Below are 21373 nucleotides of genomic sequence, written 5' to 3'. Positions count from 1 at the left end.
CCTTTGCCCATAATCCTTTAGCTTTCTAGTTTCTTTGCCCTTCTTCCTCCACCAGAGTCAGTGTGAGGTTTTAGCCCTATTGAAACTGGCCTCTCACCAAAAACAGTAAAAATAATAATTGTGCTGTGTTGCTGCTTCATCTCTCAGCACTTAAGGCATTCACGAACATTTCAGGATGACACATCAGCGCAGTCAACAGACACAGAGGCTTCAACATCGCCACGAAACTATAATGTAGACTGCAGATAGCACAAAGCAATATTTTAAAATACAATCTGTAACTCTAGTTTGTTTACTGGAATGCAGAAGCAGCATGATACCTTTGTTGTCTGCAGCGATAAACCCCAAAATATTCTCATGGCGCAGCATGACCGTTTGATAGATCTCGGCTTCTCTGAACCAGGATCTTTCTTCCCGCGAAGAAAAGATTTTCACAGCTACATCGCCACCACGCCACCGGCCACGCCACACTTCCCCAAAACGACCTTTGCCGATTATTTCCTGCAGGACAATTGTCCGAGCCACGGTGCGCTGGACAAAGAGCGGCAAACCTGCCGGCAAAAGGTTAAATTAGAGATAGGGAAGACAAGGCCAGTATAAAGAAGAAAGTAGGCCAAGTAAATGCAGCCTTGCCAGGCCTGATTTTAACTATAATCTACAATGGGAAGGTGATAAGTCACATGGGCACCTATTGTAGCATATTAGGAAGTGGAGCAAAGGCACATCCTTCCTTCCCTGCCCATTTTTACGCCTGCTGTGCAACAGAAGGGAAAGGAAAATAACTGCTGACAACTTGACTTTGAGGAAGAAAGTGCTCTCTTCTTTAACTTCACAACAAATGCCTACTCAAGGGAAGAACTGCAGCCAATTTAGGGCAGCTTGCCGATTGCTTTCAGTACCTACTGTTTAAACTGCAACACTAAGAGGGAGAACGGTTTCAGAATTCTATCACATTAAAGAAAATGATTGAATAATAATAGTAATTTTAGTATTTATACCTTGCCCCTGTGGCTGGGTTTCCCCAGTACTCTGGGTGGCTTACAGCACATATAAAAACATAAAAAGGTGAATATACTGCATTTTTACTAAAATTAGAGCCTTATAACATAGCTTAGCAACATTTTTAAAAACAAAATGTTGCATAAAAAGGAAGACATTTGTACCTGAGCCAGAGCCAGAGGTAGACAGATCATACACTAAATCTTGAAGGGTTTTGTCCTTGGATAGACACATCTCGCAAGATGGATCTTCCATGTCCAGCCGTTGACGATTGTGATATACTCGCTGGTGGTGGTGAAAGACAAAAACCACTATGATCATAATGACGAACACAAGGAACACCGGGCCTGCAATCACAGCCACAAGCTCCACAGGTCCCCAGCCAGATGGTGTTTCGTCATCTTTCCGATGCCCTTGAGGAGAGACAAAGAACAAATGTTTCACCTTCAAATTCAAAACCAGCACGCATGCAATAATTTTAGGTTGTATTTTAAAAGTGCACAGAAAAGTCTGTGACGACGAAAACCAAAGGTATGGAGCAAAGAGAGATGAAAGATATTGGCAGGAATTTACACTGGCTACACTGAGGATGTGCACCCTTCCTCCATCACAGAGATCATGAGCATCCCCTTCTTGTTTTCAACCAACTGCAGTTTGTCATTTCATCTGAACTAAAACAAACTGCAGTTAGGAGAAAATGGAAGGTAGGCGGAGGTTTTTGCTCATAGCACTAAATCAGGGTTCAGCATTATATCTGAACCAGGTCACTGTAATACTGAAATAAAGTCTAAATGAATGGGATTTTTGTTTTCAGTCCCTAGGTTTTCAGAAGTCTCTGCTCACAGTGATATAAACAAATGGAATGATGATGCAAAATAAGAAGACGAGCATTGCTTCAAAGTAACATAAGCTACTTCCATGGACTTATCCAGCATCTCCTTTATCCCCTCTGAAGAATCCAGAATCCAGAATCATGAAAATTTGCTCACTTCTATTGAAAGCAAGCACTTTTAGGCCTCAAGTAACTATATGGCAGGAAGGTGCTTCTCAGGTGTGGCTTTTGCTGTTATGATGTTTTATGAAAGGCAGAAACTACTTGCATAAGCAGAAACTTCACTCCAACATGCAGCAATTGTCTACTTAACAGAACATAAAGCTGTTGAGTCCATAGTAGATATGCAGGCTAAGCATATTAAGCATAACTTCCATAGCTGAGAAAATAGTCCCTCTTTATCTTTCTTAATTATGTAACCCAAATGTTTTGCTTTAAGTTAATTCACACACCATATACTTAAAGCACATGACTTTCCCCAGCAATCCTGGGAACTGAGTTTACCCCTCACCGCGCTACAATTTCCAGGATTCTCCAGGGCAAATAATGTGCTTTAAATGTACCGTGTGTAGACAATCTAAGCCAAACCATAGCTTAGTGGAAACTCACAAGTGTGTGGTTTCCTGGAGAAAAGATTGCTGCCTGTGTGTTCCTCCCTTCCTGTTGCTGCACTACCCAGACCTAAGCGTTGTCCAATTCTGGGCTTGTGGTTTGTCTCCTCCAAAAGCGAGAAACTCAAGAACAAACCTTGTGGTTTGTGTGTAAATTTATATATGCTTTCTAATTACAAAATAAGCTGGGGGTGGGCAATTCATGGTTTGTCTGGAGTGAGACAAGCCATGAGTCCAGGTTCGGCAGACACACTAAGTCAAACCATGCTTTAGCTCACAGAGCTAAACCCTCACGCTCATCCATTTGTGCTAAGCCATAGTGTGGTTTAGCATTAGAATTTAATGCACTGTAAATATGCATTAACCTTAATCCCAAAATTTTCCAAACACATTGCCTTTCTGTGAAATCTGCCATGCAGACAGGCTCTCTAGGGTCTGAAAGGAACACTAAGTTGCAATGGAACTTGATGTCACGAGGGGGAGCCAAAGGGATTCTCACGTGTACTTTTCACCCTCTGCAAATAAGAACAGAAGAGCAGCCCCAGCGGCCTATCAACCTGTTTCCCAAAGTAGCAAGCCAGACACCTATGATCTGAACTGGTCCTTGCAGGCAAGCTACCTTTGACCTTGGAAACAGTATAGAGCCCTCCTGACTACTAAACACTGATAGGTAAATTCATGGATGACAAGCCTAATTCCTTTTTTAAAGCCATCAAAGTTGGTGGCCACCACAACATTTTATGGTAGTGAATTCCATAATTTAACTATGTGCTGTGTGCACTTTTTGTTTGTCCCAAATTTCCTACCATTAAGCATCATTGGATGATCCTGCAGTCTAGATCAGGCATCCCCCAAACTGCGGCCCTCCAGATGTTTTGGACTACAACTCCCATGATCCCTAGCTAAGAGGACCAGTGGTCGGGGAAGATGGGAATTGTAGTCCAAAACATCTGGAGGGCCAAAGTTTGGGGATGCCTGGTCTACATTTAAGAAAGAGAAAAAAACCATCTACTTACTCTACACCAGAGTTTCCCAAACTTGGGTCTCCAGTTGTTTTTGTACTACATTTCCCATCATCCCTGACCACTGATCTTGCTAGCTAGGAATGATGGGAATTGTAGTCCAAAAACAGCTGGAGACCCAAGTTTGGGAAACACTGCTCTACACCATGCACAATTTTATAAACCTCTTATCCTGTAACCCCTTACCTTTAGTCTAAGATAAAAAGCCCCAAACAATGTAAGCTTTTGTCATATGAGAGTTGTCCAGACGCTTGATCAAAAGCCTGTGAGGCAGCATTCCAGTGAGAGGGTATAATATACAAAAAAAGGAATTTCATGCATAATTTAACTCCTGTCTAGGCCCTAAACAGGGTGCTAAAACCTGCATAGCTGTGAATATGCCAAAGGGCGGATAAGGTATTTAAATAAAAATCTAGCAGGATATGTGTGCTCAAACCTGTTTGGCTGTTCCACATAATATTTGCGTTTATATGCTAACTGTTCTTATCCATTCCCCCCCCCCCAATTATATTTTATTATCTTCTGTCAAAAGAACAACACAATAAAAGCACAGCCAGGATATAATCACAGACACGTATCTAAAGAGCAAAATAAAATTCCAATCAAACTCTGGTATCAAGAAAAAAAAATCTAAACACATAAAATACAATGCCACTAATATGAAACCAAATAAAGAATTAAAAAAAAATCCCAATTAAGAAACTATATCAGGTTCAGGTGCCTTCAGAGTATACAGCTCTAAAAATAAAATAGCTACTGTAAGTGTGCACATAAACCTTAATTTTTATTTAAATTAGTAAATTTAAAGAGAAAATCCCCACCTTTGGTTAATCACTCTCTACTGCAACTGAAAAGCAAATAAATAAATAAATCGGAAGTTTTTATCTGGCTTTCACCAGAAACCCTTAGGAAATGAAGTCTTCATTCCCTATGTATTTCTGGTGAAAATCAGATTAAAACTAGGTAGGTGAACCATCAAGGCTTGATTTCTGTCAAAGTTTGAATTAACTTTCTCAAGCCATTATCACAAAGCTTAATAACAAGTGTTCCGAGGACATTTATCAGAATCCTGATATTAAAGTTCCAGATGAAAAACAGGTTCTACTCTGGTTTTGGCATTGCCCAATCTCAAGAGGGTGGCAATTTTGACATTTAAAGCCTTATACAGCTCAGGATCTGTATACCAAAAGGACTGTCTTTCCCCATATCGACATCAGCGGCCTATCTATGGAATGCTCTCCCCAAGGAGACCTGCCGGGCATCAACTTTTTCATTGTTTTGTGCCAGACAAAGACACTTATATTTTCCTAGACATTTGGGCAGAACAAATGACTGGATATCTGTATTATATTTATGTTTTTAATATGCTTATGTATTTTTATTATTGCATTTTCATTCCGGTAGTAAATCATTTCAGGACATTTTGGAGCAAGAAGTGGCATTTAAATTTACTAAACCTAACCAATCAGCTTCTTAATATGGCTGTTGCCCCTCTGATACACAGCTTAAATCAGGGGTCAGCAACCCTCTACTCAAACTCCAATAATGTGTCACTAAGAATGCGGTCTGGCTTTCAAAATAGTGCATCTGTTGCTTTTGGCTTTTCTAAAAATGGGATGTGGTTGTACAAGAGTCATGGGCATGTATTTGCAATGCCATTAGTGACAGCAAAACCACTAGCCCACCCCATTTTGTGAACTTTTACTGCATAATTTTTTTAAAAAATGTATTCCATGGTTGTGTGCTCTCCTACCAAACTCATAAAAAGAGGAAGGATACTAAATCTGCCCATACCCTACTATTTCAGAATGCAGTATTGCTCATCTATCCAGTCCAACTTCTAAAGGGGGAAAAAAGAGAGAGTTGCGAACAAGAGAATGGTTTTCGCATCCTCTTACGTGGGAAATGGACATTGTGCTCTGACAGCCATGTCTGAAGAGTGGTCAATAAATACTAGCCATTGAAAAATACACACCCAAATAAGTAAAAAATAAAATACCCCCAGGATCCTTTGTGTCGGCAATATAAAACAAAACAGAGAAATACATGTACTGGTGCTGGATTTGTTTTAGCAAGCACAGCACCAAGAATAAAATCAGGCATTTCAAAAATTGTATTTTAGAGACCCACACTGCACTCTTCCCTTCAGCTCACTTACCACTGGGTACTAGAGGATCAATTTTGTTACAGTAGTCTTCATAGCAGCAGTGTGTGTTGCGCACATCTTCTGAACTCAGGCAGAAGAAGGGTTTTCCAGCAGGTATCAGCTTGGCTTTAGGGATACAGGTTCGGACATGATGCATCAGCCCATTCACATTCGTTATTGAGACCATGCAGGCTCCGTCTGTTTCACATGTAGTGTTGCCTTGGTTGCATTCGTTGCACTCGCACAATAAAGCTGAAGAGACACAGAAAAAGAGCGCGCTTGTTAGCAAACTCCCAGCCGAAGCACAACTTGTGGTCCCACTGCCCTGAGATGGGACTCCAGATTGCTCCAAAGTTTCACCAAGATGAACCTGGCTTTAAAGCGGAACCAGTAACATTACAGGACATTTTGAACACAAATAGGCCAAGACCACATGTCCAACATTCACTGTTATGTTCTCAGATTTCCCATCTGCTAAAATCCATAAAAGAATGACTCATTCAGTTCCTAGTTCCTATAATTCTATATTGCCACCAGGAATAAGACAAGCCTCTCACTCATAGCTACTCTTTATAGAAAACACTCCCATACTTAAGGACTCTTCAGTAAATTCAGTTTGGAGAATCTCTCAAACTGATGCACTTTCCCAATACATGTATGAACTTTAAATAAATATCAGTGCTTCAGAATATCCCATGCTGGGCACAGACTATCAAGGCATTCTTTTCAGCTAATTTGTTTCTACTCCGGCAGACTATCTTTAAGTGCAAGAGAAGCAAATCTGCTGAGATACAGGTCCTTTGTTGAGAATTTCAACTAGAATACATACATACATACATACATACACACACACACACACACACACACACACACACACACACACATATATATATGTAACATGTCCATGTTTGTTAACTTCCACTTTTATCTGAAACCGCTTGACCGATTGCGTTCAACTTTGGACACAACGTTCCAGTCCAATATGCAAGTGTTTGCATAAACTTAGATTACACAGATATGACACCTGTCACAGGTAAAAACATTATTTTCATCAAAAAATAATAGCGCCCTCCAGTGGAAGTCTAAGGAACAGATGCCATTTCTATAGTATCACCCCACCCCACCCCTCCTCCTCCTACCTCACCAGGCCGGGCCTCAAAAGCCAGGCCGGGCCCCTGAGTCACCTCCACCGACAACAGGAGAGCCAGGCTGGGCCCCGACACCCCTACCACGCCACCAACGCCGCTGTCTCCGGAGTCACGCCGTAACCCGAACCCACCTCCTCCTCCTCCGATGCCACCTTGAACCCCAGGCTGGACCCCGAGAGCCAGGCCAGGCCCCAACCGCCTCCACCGGCTCCCCCAACGACTCGAGAGGCAAGCAGGACCCCTCCACTGCTATCCACGCCGCCTCCACAACCTCAAGAGCCAGGCTTCCACCCACCAGAATCCACCGGGGAACTAGACAGAGCCTCCCCAGACGGTATGCGAGGGGGAGGGAGAGAGGCCTTGGGGTGACATGAGGGGAATATGACCGCCACCCCCCGGGGGAACAGAGGGAGGGGTATCATTACATCCTACGTCTGTCCGGATAAACGGGGGCCCTGATGGAGCCACGGCAACGTGTGGCCGGGTACAGCTAGTGTATATATAAATACCATGCAAAACACCTCCCATTAAACAAAACACCACCCCCACCCCACTATCCACCCCTGAAAAGGACAGGTTCATTTCCTGTAAGATACTGAACAGCTGGGTTGAATATCAATGACAAAGCCACGATTCAAACTGCTATCTACAGCGAAAGACCCAGCATCCTGCCTGTTATTGGGAAACTTGAAAGCCATCAATAAGCTTTAGTACACTACCAAGAAGTTATCTGAAGCAGCAATTCATTCTCTAGACCAATTTTTTAAAAGAACTCCAATATTCCCTTTACCATGGCAAAGCAGTTGGGGGGGGGGAGTGCAGAGAAACCAAAAACATCAGCCTGCACCACTTTGGTTAAGTCAACTCAAAAAGGATCGTGGCAGTAACTGCAAATAGTTAAGTGTGAGATCCCATTAAGTATATCACAGTGTTTCCATTCATACACAGACATACCTCGGAAGTCGAATGGAATCCGTTCCGGAAGTCCATTCGACTTCCAAAAAGTTCGGAAACCAAGGCGCGGCTTCAGATTGGTTCCCAATTGTGCAGGCGTGCCGGAAACAACAGTGGTAAGCTGCGAACATTCAGCTTCCAAAAAAAACATTCAAAAACCGGAACACTCACTTCCGGTTTTTGATCGCTTGGGAGCCATAACGTTTGACTCCCAAGGCATTTGGGAACCAAGGTGAAACTGTATTCAAGGTCGTGTTCAGAGAGCAGCACTGGGTGAGTGTTCCTCAGCTCCTTGGCATTTGTGCTATGGGGTTCTGCAGGGTGCAGTTCTTTCCCCAGTGGTATTTGACATCTATATGAAGGTGTGGAGTGTGGTCATTAGGAGTTCTGGAGCGAGGTATTGCCAGCATGCTGATGAAATGCAGCTCTGCTTCTCTGTAACATCTAACTCAGGAAAGGCTGTGAAAGCTTTGGAACAGTGTCTTGGTGGTAAGGATGAGGGCCAATAAACAGTGTTTAAATCCTGGAAAGAAGAAGGCCCTTTGGGCAGGTGGTTTCCATGTTTGGGAAATTGGCGAGCTACCCATTCTGGATGGGGTTCCACTCCCTCTGAAGCATAGCTGCCAAGTTTTCCCTTTTCTCGTGAGGAAGCCTATTCAGCATAAGGGAAAATCCCTTTAAAAAAGGGATAACTTGGCAGCTATGCTCTGAAGGAGCAAGTGCACTGCTTGGATACACCTTTGTCATTTGAGGCCCAAGTTTATTCTGTGGCTTTGACCAGTTTCATCCAGTTTGCCAACTATGGCCGTTCCTGGACAGGGATAGACTGGCCACTGTAACTTTGTGGCTAGATTACTTTAATGCGCTCTATGTGGGGCTGCCCTTGGGTCTGGTTCAGAAGCTTCAGCTGCTGCAGAATGCTGGTGCAAGTTTCTGGTCAAGAACACGTGACACCATTGTTAAAACAGCTGCACTGACTGCCCATCTGCTACCGAGCCAGGTTCAAGGTTCTTGTACTGATTTACAAAACCCTGAACAAGATGGTTCCAGGATACCTCAAGGATCTCCTGAAGCCTTATATTCCAGCTTGATCACTGAGATCACCTGCAGGAATGTCTTTGGTCACTCCTGAGCTGGTGAGGCTTGTTTGACAACAGTGAGAAATCAAGCCTTTCGTGTCATCAGCCCCATAGCCTGCCATTAGAGATTCAGAGGGTGCCTTCTGTGCCAACTTTTAAATGCCTGCTGAAAACTTTTCTGTTCTGCCGGGCAATTAAGAGTGCATCCCCCACAATGGTCTATTGATGTTTTGTTTTTAATTTCTTTTTTGCTTTTAACTTGTTTTTAACTTTTTACGATGTTCTCATTTGGTTTTATGTGTTTTTATATTGCTGTAGAATGTTGCGATTTTTTTTTTATACAGCTGTATATAAATATATTTTATAAATAAATAAATAAGTTGCTGATGACATCTGGATATAGGCTTTTGATGTAAACTGTACCCACAAACTCAACCAGTGGCCTAGGGCAAGTCACTCTCTCTCAGTTCTCTTCAGCAAAGTACAGTAGGGACCCACAATGCAGAGTTGTATTAAGGATAGCTGAGATCAGAGATGAATTTAGATAATCCTCCAAACAATGGTGTCAGAGGGCCTGGTATGGCTACTCTAGAGTAACGACTCCAGCATGGTCTTTTAAGGTTTTTATTAAGTGCTGATTATTTACAGTGTTCAGAGCAGTAAAAATGCATCCTTAAGGTGAGGTGTCTGAACTCCCGAATGGCGATTGGCGCGTTTTCTTCCAGCACCACAGCTTTGGCAGACCCAACCTCTTCCCCCTACGTTTGCGTCGCAATTCGGGAGTTGGGGGAATTGGCCTCCCCCCTGTGCGTCCAACTTCCTGTCCCACCTGCGGCCTGGGCTCCACAACCTTGCCTGAGCCTCGGACACCACTTCCTGACTCTCCGCTGGAGGCAGAGCTCTCCTTACTCTCTCCCGCGCTTGGGGATGGGCTGGAACTTAAGATGGGAGGGACTTCCCTGTATCCCTCGTCCCTCACAAATGGTTTTGAAGGATGGCAATGTGGCACAGCCCTGCACTCTCTCTTCCTTCCTCCTCACATCCCAATCCCTTTCTCCATTTACAGGTTTTCTCCAGCTGTGACACGGGAATTAGACAAACTACAGCTGCTAACTTCCAAACTACTTCAAATACACTTCAAACCATTATTTTAGAAGGTAGTGCTACCCTGATTACCTTATTCAATGTTACAGCAAACTGTGGCTGGAAGAAAATCAAACTGAAGATGGAACTGGCATGCAAGAAAAGGGAATGCATGTCCTCATGTTACCTCCTTACTGCCCCAAACTATGGCTTGGACGATTGGGTTAGGGTTTCTCAACTGTGACAATAAGAAAAAAAGCTCTGAACAATTTTACAGGGCAATCCTACTCAAAGTAAGTCCCATTATGTGCAATGGGTCTTACGCCATATAACTGTGCAATGAATATAATAAAGGCTATTGTTAAACCTCATGTGAGAGCAGACTCATGCTGCAAGGGAAAGATAGAAAAGTGGATGGGAATTTCCAAATGGGAATTGGAAGGGCCCACGCCCTGTTCTCCTATGCACTCCAGGACTTCTTGATCAGTTATCCCCTTAACAAGGCTGAAAACAGGAAATAACCCTGACTTAGGGATTTCAGGGGGTAGAGGAATTACAAAGAACAGGGACACACAGAATGAATTACAGTCTCCTGCCCAACATTTCTCCCTTACAAATGTTCTCACCTTGCATTCATATATCAGAAAAAGCAAGTTTGAGAGCACATTTGCCAAGAATGAACATAATTCCATCCGGAATCTCGCAGGTACATGATGCCACTTGTTTTCTATGAAGCAACAGCCACTTGCTACGCTATGGGATAAAGACTGCATTCTACCCTTTATTCAAAGGCAAGGCAGCTGCCAATTTTCGTATCTCAAGCCTCCAAGCAAAAGCTGTTCTTCTCTCAAGGTGGCTGGAAAAGAAAATGCAGCCAAATCCCCATACAGCAAGGATGAATATAATAATGTCAAGGAGAAGGGTGGGTGCACGTAATGAGCATGCCATACTTTCTACAGTTGTCATCAGATCCTGTTTCCCCAGAGGGGATAAAGAGCATGTACGTACCTGCAGTGCGGAGTTCAGGGCAAGAAGTTAGTTGCAACTTTTAAAAAGGAGAAAGAAAAAGCTCTGTGATTAACTATTGCCCGCTCTTAACAACAAACTCCTCCACTCCTTAGGAAGACGTTATCACACTGTCAAGTCAGTTCAGAATACCTTTCAGAGGCAATGAATACACCTGACAACCTAAGCAGGGTCAGGCCCAGGACAAGCCCTGGAATGAGGGTTCTAAGGAAATATCCAAGATGTTGCAGGAAGCGATGATGTGTACGCAGACACTCTTCTGTTATCAGCACCATAGTGAAATCTCTAACCTAGCACACTGGCCTGACAAGGCAGAGACAGACACCTACAGTCTTGGTGAACTCTGTGACTCCCAGGGGGGAAACTGGATAAATACCAACCTTGTAATTACATTAAGGTCTCACATCTTCACCTTGCAATTTCAACTGGATGCGGCTTCCTGAGTTTCCCTCTCAAAAAGGACCAGTAAGTTGCAAGACAGTGGCTGCATTACAAGGTAATGAAGATCCCACTTGAGTAGGATTTTGACTGGGCTAACTTAAAGAGTTTTGGAAGGTAAGCTATTAAGAAGAATCAGTTACAAACTAACAGAAGAAGTTAAAAATAAAGTTTTCATCTCAATAGTAGTTCACAAGAGATAAACATAGATTAGTACTTCAGCCCTGCTGTCTGGCACAGGCAGATATCCTTTCTATTTTGGGATTGGAAAAAGGAAATTGAAGACAAAAAGACTCTGCTGCTCCAAAATGGAGAGAGATACTATGCATTTGAATTATTTTGAAGGGGAGACCTCATTTTAATATGAAAATTCAAACAACTCAATTAAGTTTGAGACTGTTGATGGTCTTTAGGTCAATCAGTTTTCGGTGCTGCCTTCTCAAAAGCTCCCTGAGAATGCAGCACAACTATGCAAGGCAACAGTAGAAACTTTCACTCCTAAATTCAGTTAAGAGAAACAATGGGTTTTTGAGTACACTTTCTTTACTATAGCGCCATTAAGTGACTTTGATTCTGACAATAAATGGAAGTCTAACAAATTATTGTTGGTATGATGCAAGTTGGAGACAAGATTAAATTGAAGAGATAAGAAATAAAGGGGCAATTTTCTAGTTCTCTCCTCCTGAGCATCCAGCAAGTGCAAATATAATTTTAAATTCCAAGCAGTGGGGAGTGGAAGGAAAGGAGGGATCTTTTTTATTTTTTTGTAAAGGCAAAATGACCACCATTAAGAGCAATTCCATTTGGTTTGTTTCTGCTTTTGAAGAATATATGAAGTTCAGCCCATGTTGTTACTTAAACACCTTAAAGTGACTAACATATGATTTAAAAGACCAGCAGATGCATGAAAACAAGCAATCCAGAGTCTACGATTCTGGATTGTCAATATCAGGGCTTTCTATTTTAAGAATACAATCTTTGGGAGCCTGCTTGTATTCTCCCCTTGAAAGGAGTGCAAGATGACAAAAATGTTGTCATCTCATTTTATAGATCTAATAACCCTGTGAAGTAGCTTTAAGCTACGACAGTGACTTGTCCAACACTCCTGCCATGTAATCAGTGCACTACTAGACTTTTAGCAATTCATCACGAGTCTCTGCTTAATAGGTTAATGCCTTTCAAAGTCCTGGCTCTGCTTGGCATACTAAATAGATGATACAAACATGTCCTGTTCTCTGACACAAAACGTCTAGACCATCCATGCTAAGCATGTACAGCACTGAATGCCCATTGGCTGGATTCTGCCGAATGTTTGTGTCTATTCTGTTATATGCATGAATGTACAGAAACATCTGTCAATGTTGGGTAGCAGCTGATTGTAATCGTTGACACCTTGTCCGTAGTAACTGGCTTTGAGACTCCTTAGGGTAGTGATATAGCGGGATATCAAATCCAAACTCTTCTTTACTGTTAATTATACATGAAAAAGGCTTTGAATTAGTATTCGTGTGCATCTTACTTGTGTTATCTACAACAGCACCTGTGTGGGGACAACACTCCCATATTAGAAACTGCACTAGTTTGGAGAGGAAGCATTAGATTTTCATATTGCTGTACAAAATAGCCATACAAACAGAAATACCACAAATTAAAAACTGCAATTGTTATCTTTGAAAGCCAGTCATGTGCTATAGGTAGCTAATTTTCCTATATATTCCTGAGTTGTCTGATAATTAGTAATATCGTAGGAAGTTTTACAAATTATCTGGGAGAATGAAATATAAACAAACCCAAGACACATGCTTTCTTTTCCCAGAGCTACTATAAGGATGTTAGACTTAGGAAAGCAAGCATAAAAATGAGGAACAGATACACCGGGTAGAGAAGAGAATATATTCTTATATTAAGGTGGGGAAACACTTTTGTCCCCCACTAGCCAATCTGATTTTACTAGAAATCAACAGGACTTGCATTTGGTGCTGAATTTTAATAGCACTGAATTCAAGCCTTGTTGCAAATAAATAATTGGGAGTATACTCTCCCATTTGTTCCTTGGCAGTTGTGGGTTTACCTGTCCTGCAAATCAAAACTACAAAATGCAAATACAAATTTTCAAGGCTGTGGCCACTATTTACAAAACAAACTAGTTACCCAAACAATACAGATGATAAACTTATGAGATCTCTAGAATTTCATTTCATTTCATGCTTCTTCAAAATCACAATGGAGACTAGTTCATAGATGGCACCCATAAATCCCCTTTAGTGCTTTGGTTTTCTCTCTCTTGCTTTCAAGAATGTGTTATTCCTATTTATCTTAAAAACATGACGCAAAATGTTATTGTTCGTTTGATAATGTTGGAATGAATACACACAAAAAACCCTTCAACCTGTTTGATTTTTTCCCCTATGTTCTTAATCATTTTCGTTCAAACCTGAATCATATGATAACTGGAGAGTGATGGGTTGGTATAGTTGGCCAAAATTGGTCTTGTGAGTCAAATTAGGTGGTCTGGAGGACCTCATTTGTCATATAAGCTAGAGGTTCCACACCCTTGTCTTAAATACACCAAAGGCCAGGACTTAAATGTTTTTGTACAAAATGCAAAAAAGTGAAGCTTTTCCCCACTCTTCAATTGGGACTGGGCAGGATATCCTCTAACTCAAATATGTCAAAATTTTCTTACATAAGTGGTTGAGCTTATTTTCCAGCCCAGTTGTTCACTGCAATAAAGTTTCCTTGTTGGAAAAGGCTCCCAAGTCCCTTATATTTCTAACCAACAAAAATATACACCAACTTGCTTGCCTCTGCACACCTGTGTTAAATCACTTGTCCATTAACTGCACTGAACCAACTCTCATCCAATTTACAAAAGCTTCTTTGCCAGAAGTAGTGTTATACTTGCCAATGTTTACTGAAAGTGTATAGGAACGGCTTATAGGTCCTTCTGCGATTCCTCTTTAATATGCTCTAAGGTTGTGTCTGGCAGCTAACCTTATAACTGATTTAATATTTTAGAGGTGGGGTGGGGAGTGAATATACCTCAAGTAAGAGGTACCAACTAGCAGAAGGGTTTGCATATTTGGATAAGTCTACTCTGGGGTTTAAAGGTAAAGGTAAAGGGACCCCTGACCGTTAGGTCCAGTCGCGGACAACTCTGGGGTTGCGGCGCTCATCTCACTTTACTAGCCGAGGGAGCCAGCGCACAGCTTCCAGGTCATGTGACCAGCATGACTAAGCCGCTTCTGGCGAACCAGAGCAGCGCACGGAAACACTGTTTACCTTCCCGCCGGAGCGGTAACCTCTGGGGTTTAAAGGTACCTTAATCGGCCTTCGGTATTGTTTTATTTTAAATTGTGATACACTTTGTCATTCGGTTTATAAACCATATTTTTTATGAAATAAAAATACTATAAAATCCTTGCTTGTCTGCAACAGCTTGATAATGCACCTCTGTTTGCCAAGGTTGGTGATTTCACATGAAACAGGTACGTCAGCCTCAGCACCCCAGGGCAGAAGGAAACATAGGAAGCTGGGGGGGGGGAGAGATTAGAAAGCAACTTGTGCAGTTCTGGCACTTCAAGTTTTGACTAGCAACAGGGGGAAAAAATTCTCCCCGTGTCAATAAAAGCAAAAGAAAAGTTGGTATTATTACAATTATTTCACCTTGGAGAATGTTGCATGCTCAGAATCCTACAGGTACTTAAGAGGCCAGTGGCAAGCTCTTTTCACAGAATGATTGAGAGTGCAGCTGGGAATGTTTGGGCAAGCCCAATAAAAGAAATAACTGAACAAAAGCAAAATTCAGACCAGACTTTTTCTACCGGTAGCAGTTAACTTGGAAGCGGGGCAAAGACACCATTTATAAAGTGGAACATATAATCCACTTAATTAAAACAAAATTCCTGCATTGGACACAATAAGGTTCATGTGATCTTTATCTACATCTGTGATAAAATGTCTAAAGATGCACTGAAAGAAAGGTGTAACACAAGCTTGCTGGGAATTGTATTTCTGTCTGTTTGGCATGTCTGTGTCTGACATTCTGCTCCAAGACAGACACAGTCCCAAAAGACGCTGTTTAAACAAGCCTAGCTAAGCTTCAGAGCCTCCAAATAAAAGCTTTGTTCTTGCTCAAGAGATCTACTGTATAGAGTATGCATTTCTGCTGAAGTGAACTAGCTGACATTGATTTCATCAGAGACCTAAGATATATCTTGCGAAGACACAAGTTCAGTGAGGGACAGAAGGCCCAGCTCAACTTTGCTTCTGCCACAAAGCAAGCTGTAGAACAAATAAAAGGCAGGATTCAACTAAGTTGTTGCGTGCGTGGCACCAAGTCCACTAGCGCAAAAGTACACATATCCCACTTAGCACTGCACTGAATTCCACCTTGGGGCATCTTCAAACTCAATCAATCTGCATTGCAGGGAGCTTTTCAAAATGAAGACATATTTGGTAAATATATAAACCACCCTTTGGTAGAAAACTATCAGGGATTCATATACAGTAGTTTTAAAATAGTAGCAAAATAGCAACACAGAATTACAAAAAAAATCAGAAACAACGCTCAAAGCATATTAATAGCATTTAAAAAGATTGGCTAAAACTGGCCCAAAAAAACATGATTGAATACCTGGGCAAATTATTATTATTTATTTGGAGTATTTACACCCCTGCATCAAGATTGGTGTCAAGTGAGCTTCTCGGGGGAAGACATTCCAAATATGAGCCACCATAATTGGAAAAATAGCCTATTCTTGGTAACCACCAATCTAATTTCAGAGGGTAGGAGGAAGTGATTTTTAGGTACTTGAATCCAAAGCTCTCTTAACACTGTTATAATCAAGAAGACAAACTGAGGCACGGGCTCCTACTTTGGAAACTGCTCTGACTTTCACACTAAATGTGCAGAGGTCCTATGTTCCCAGATCACTGGGGCGGGGCTTGCATTTCTGCCCTTGTCTTCATTTGCAGTTTGAGCCTTCATGTACAGTATTTAGTTGAATATCTGCACCAGCATTCAAAATTCACCATACAGCATTCAAAATTCACCATACGCCAAGTGCATTTTGCACCTGGCTATTGGTAACTTGCGACCAAGTGAAGATGCCTGGGTGCCAGGATGGCGCCTGACATCTCCACCACCTGGAGGTGCATACCTAGGGATTCTTGGATCTTGACTATTTTTACACTAGGAACACACTCTGTAGAATTTTATCTATTATATTTTATATTTTATTTGCACAATCAGAATGAATTTCAGGAACCAAATAGTTCCTGGCCCCCAAATGGCAACTAGGCATTCAGTTTTGGCAACTGTACCCCTGGTTAAAGGAGCCATTTGGCACCCAGCAGATATGTGTTTCTAACACTGATCTGCACACGCTTTCCATGTCCAAAAAATATGCTATAACTCTGTTTCTCTTCAAATTTAGGAAGCAGTGGCTCCTTTCTTTTTGTTGGGAGGACTGCTAAGACTGAAGAGGTAAGATAACTTTTCCTCACAATGCACAAACATACATATATAAACATAAAAACAGAATTTAAAACTTTAATGCAACCAATAATAATAAAGCGGCCAGCACAATGAAACAGAAACAGTCCAGTAAGACCATAAATACAGTATCATCAGAACAAATCAGCACCACGAATTTCTGCATGTTCTCAAAGTCTGCTTTAAAACTGCTAGGAATGGGGCTTATCTTATCTTCAGGTTGGAACAGAGTTCCACAAATGCAGGGCCACCAAGAAAGCCTTCTCCTACATGCTTGCCAACTTGATTACTCTCAAGAAGTGGGCCTACAAGCAGGACCTCAAAAGCATGTCTCAATGTGAAAGCGGCCTGGTAACTTGGTCCCAGACTATTTAGGACTTTAAAGGTAAAAAACACTCCAAACTGGGTTTGTGAACTCACTGGGAACTAACAGACCTGATCTAATGCATTATTTCCTGATTGCTTGGCAGCAATCACAAAAATAGGAATTTGGGGTAGAAACTGAGAATTTACAATAACTGCAATGCTTAGTGTGTCTTGTCCCACCCCCACCACACACCCAGCGGAATAGATCCTATAAGATTGGTATGTCACATCAATCAACTAAGGTCAAATATTCCAAGAAGCTAAGAATCCACTCCTCATTCAGCATCCCAGACCAAGAATGCTTGTTCATGTGTGGCCTGTTTTTTATTGCACCAGAGTGCCATCTGATAGCCAAAGAATTAGGACTCTTTGCTCTGAGCCTTGTAGGAGTCAAACTACACAGAGAAACAGACACATATTTTAAGATTGGGTACCCTGGTTCTGCCCCCTCTCCACAGAACCTCCATGTTCTTCCTTCTTCCAATAAGCCTTCAGTGACCGGTTTTTCTACACTGTGGGGAACATGGATCTTCATGATGTGCTAGAACTCCCCACTGCTTTAACATTTTTATTAATAGTTTTATACAACTTCTGTTAATGAAATATTAGTTTAGTTCATGTTTTTGTAGTTAGTGTGTTACAGACAAATACTTCAATATGCTTGTCTGGCAATATTTAGGTAATGCTTGACCAGTTACTGTGAAGTAATTAATGCAAAAAACAAAACTATGCTACTTCTCCCCCCCCCCCAAAAAAACCAAGACAGAGTCCAGTGCACAACTAATGAAACACCCTGCTTTACCCATAAACTTGCCCCATGCTTTAAGCATCACTCCCACATGTTTACAGATTCCTAAACTGTGGGTTAAACCACTAAGCCTAGGGCTTGCCGATCAGAAGGTCGGCAGTTCGGTTCCCCGCGATGGGGTGAGCTCCCGTTGCTCGGTCCCAGCTCCTGCAATAGGTACCGCTACAGTGGGAAGGTAAACGGCGTTTCCTTGTGCTGCTCTGGTTCACGAGAAGCGGCTTTGTCATGCTGGCCACATGACCTGGAAGCTGTACGCCAGCTCCCTTGGCCAATAATGCGAGATGAGCACCGCAACCCCAGAGTCGGTCACGACTGGATCTAATGGTCAGGGGTCCCTTTACCTTTAAACCATATTCACCCCTTATCAACACCATAATTTTAAAATGTTTCTTTTCTTTTCTTTTGGAAATAAAATGCATTCTAGTTTATGAATGTAAATTTCTCTTCACTTTACTTCTCTTCACTGTGGAACGCCCTCCCATCAGATGTCAAAGAGAAAAACAGCTACCAGATTTTTAGAAGACATCTGAAGGCAGCCCTGTTTAGAGAGGCTTTTAATGTTTGATTGATTATTTTATTTTTCTGTTGGAAGCCACCCATTTTCTTAATGAAAACAGCCACTGATTCCGAAATCAGAAGATGAGAAAGGGTGAAGAGAGAAAGCAGGTCTTTGTATATCTCCCCCAGGTGGGAGAAGGAAGTAGCAAGTGGAGAACAGTATTTTAATAGGGGAAAGGCTTAAACCTCTCTTTCCCACTCATCTTTCTGTTGCTTACAATTGCAAAGGAAAATTATGCAACATGTAGGTTGGCCCCAATGCTTTATCTCAACTACAGTGGTACCTCGACTTCCGAAGGTTTCGACTACCGAAGTCGACAACCCCGGAAGTCTTTTTGCGGCGCGTGCAGAACAGGCGCTTTGACAACCGAAGACTTCGACTTACGAAGACGGCCGTGGAACGGATCGAGGTACCACTGTACCAACAAATTTGCAGCATCTCTTGCTGTTGCTTCCTAAGTCCTGCTAAATGACACAATTTTAAAAGGTGTACACACTTAAAATAATGTTAAGCTGCCCCAAACAGATTTTTTTAAGAAGTGGTTATTATTGGAATCATTAAGCGAGATGTTTCCTAGACAAACATATTCAACATCAAATATCTGTATGGAGTAAAAGATCAAAGGGATTGGGAAGAAAAGTCTATCCAATGAAGGCAGTAGAAATTTGCATTGGGGAAGATAGTAGCTTATGAACAGGCAAGTTATTTCACTTTACTTTGTTTAAAATAACACTATAGGAATGCACTAACACACACAGAGTGACTTATGAACTATTCTTTCTTCAAGAATTAAACACCTTTTAAAAACCTCATTTCAATTTGAATATTGAGCAAATTCACATTGGCTCCATAGTACTCTGGGTTTATTCATAAATGGTCAATTCGGCAAGAACACGTACAGTACAGCAACTAAGACTGGTTTTGAGGCTTTGATTCAAATACTTGAATTATATATACAATATTGCTTTAAAGGCTTAGCAGAGGGGCCTTGAGCTGCTAACTCTCCACTTTAATTTGTTTATGCTATGCCCTCATTGTTAAGTGAAAGCTCGCCTTAAGAGAAATCCTTATGGTCTGCACTTCTGGAATGCAGCTGCAGAGAAGTACTTTGGATAATAGTGTAAGAGGAAATCATCTTACTCGTGGACACCCTTTAAACTGCTTGACCATAGGGCTAAAGTTTTGCTTGAGGCCATTTACAAGTGCAGTTTCCACAACAGCATGCAGACTGGGACATCAAACCAGATGGCCAAAAGTGAGAGGAAAATCTCAGCATTCTGGCTAAGATGTGTGAAAAGGAGTTCAAGGACGGGTTTTTTGGACAGTGCACCCAATTTCCAATTAAGTGGTATCTTTCTTGGAAAGTAATAAAATATAAATTATGTTCTATTTTGAACTGAATAAATCCCTTTTCTGAGAAATATCAGCAAAGGAACCCACAACTTATTACTTTCAAGTACAGTGGAACCTCAGTTTACGACTACCTCAGTTTACGAACGCTTTGGCAAGCGAATGCCACGGACCCGGAAGTGTTTACATCCGGGTTCCGCGGCGTCGGATGCACAGAAGCGATCTGCGCAGCATGCCCATGCACAGAAGTGCTCTATCGGCGCTTCGTGAACACGCAGAAGCGTACCTTCGGCGAGCGGACACCTCGGCGAGCAAATGCCTCGGCGGAACGAATTGCGGTCGCAAACAGAGGTACCACTGTACCGGTCACAGCTAAGCTTCTAAATATGTAGCTTTATTAATTGTACAGGACACTGCATGCTCAGAAGCTATGGAAACAGCAAGCTGAATTATGTTTTCATACAAAATAATTAGGAGGCTATTTTATTCTTATGTAAAAATACATAAACAGCACAAGTGAAAGCTACTGAAAATGAACCTTATTAGCAAAGCACAGAAAGCATGTTATGGTTGCTTAAAGAGACACCAATTACCACAGTTAAGCTTCAAGCAGTTCATGCTGTTTACTATTATGCTTTTAAAATTGGCTTTCACCCACCCACACCTTTCTCTTGCAACTTGGCAAAATGGGTTCCTTGCACACGCCTATTCACAAACATCAGTTTTTATTTGCACATTTTCCCTTGCCCATAAAACCATGCTGCATACACACCTCACTGAGGAATACTATTAGTAAAAACATACATTGCAGCATTTGCTGGAAACAATTGCTGTCAACCAAAACAATGCATCAAAGACTAAGGAAGTCAATTTCCCCATTCCTGTTTATTTTTTCAACAGGCATGAATTTGAAGGAAATCAATAAGAACTTTTCAGAGTAGAGTGAAGTGTGAAATGAATGGAGAGGCTCAGTCTTCAGTGGGCTTCACATACAAAGTTAATCTGCTCCCTAATGATTTCACATTTAACAGTTAGATAAGCACCCACTAGCTCTTCCGAAATCCAGTTTCAGCTTATGCTGGCAATTTGGATATTTTTAAAAAATTGGTTTGAACAACCCAAAGCTGGAACAAATGAACTGAGAACTAAACTAAGAGATGGAGGATTAAAATGGCCAAAATATCACAACAATGCTATGAAGCAATATTATTACAGTACTGTCAATTTTGTTGGATTCTCATTTGTTAGTTCCTGTATCATGTAGTCAGAACATCCAAGCACCCATACTTGAGTTCAGTGGAGCTACTATCTGCTTAGCTGTGCATAGGGTGAAATTAAGCATGCTATCGATTGATTGATTGATTGATTGGTTTTAATCTCCTGTTGTTATTTTTGATGCTGCCATTTTCTACTGTTCTTACTGTCTGGTTCAGACATTTTTGGAGTTTCTATTTT

At 41.6% G+C, this 21373-nt stretch overlaps 1 protein-coding gene across 2 annotated transcripts in view; it reads right to left on the bottom strand.

The window, feature by feature from the left end:
- Positions 1 to 21373, bottom strand: part of ACVR1B (activin A receptor type 1B) — a 39002-nt gene that overhangs the window by 14877 nt on the left and 2752 nt on the right. For both annotated transcript variants that reach the window (XM_035103365.2, XM_035103376.2), the window contains exons 2-4: positions 5623 to 5862; positions 1164 to 1412; positions 321 to 551 (exon numbers count right to left, since the gene is read on the bottom strand). In XM_035103365.2, the coding sequence (XP_034959256.1) occupies positions 321 to 551; positions 1164 to 1412; positions 5623 to 5862 (720 nt within the window). The remainder of the gene's footprint in view (positions 1 to 320; positions 552 to 1163; positions 1413 to 5622; positions 5863 to 21373) is intronic.

Source organism: Zootoca vivipara, chromosome 2 (assembly GCF_963506605.1).
Source record: "Zootoca vivipara chromosome 2, rZooViv1.1, whole genome shotgun sequence".
NCBI lineage: Eukaryota > Metazoa > Chordata > Lepidosauria > Squamata > Lacertidae > Zootoca > Zootoca vivipara.
Note: the sequence above shows the minus strand (reverse complement) of the source record. Positions and strands in the feature narration are given on the sequence as shown.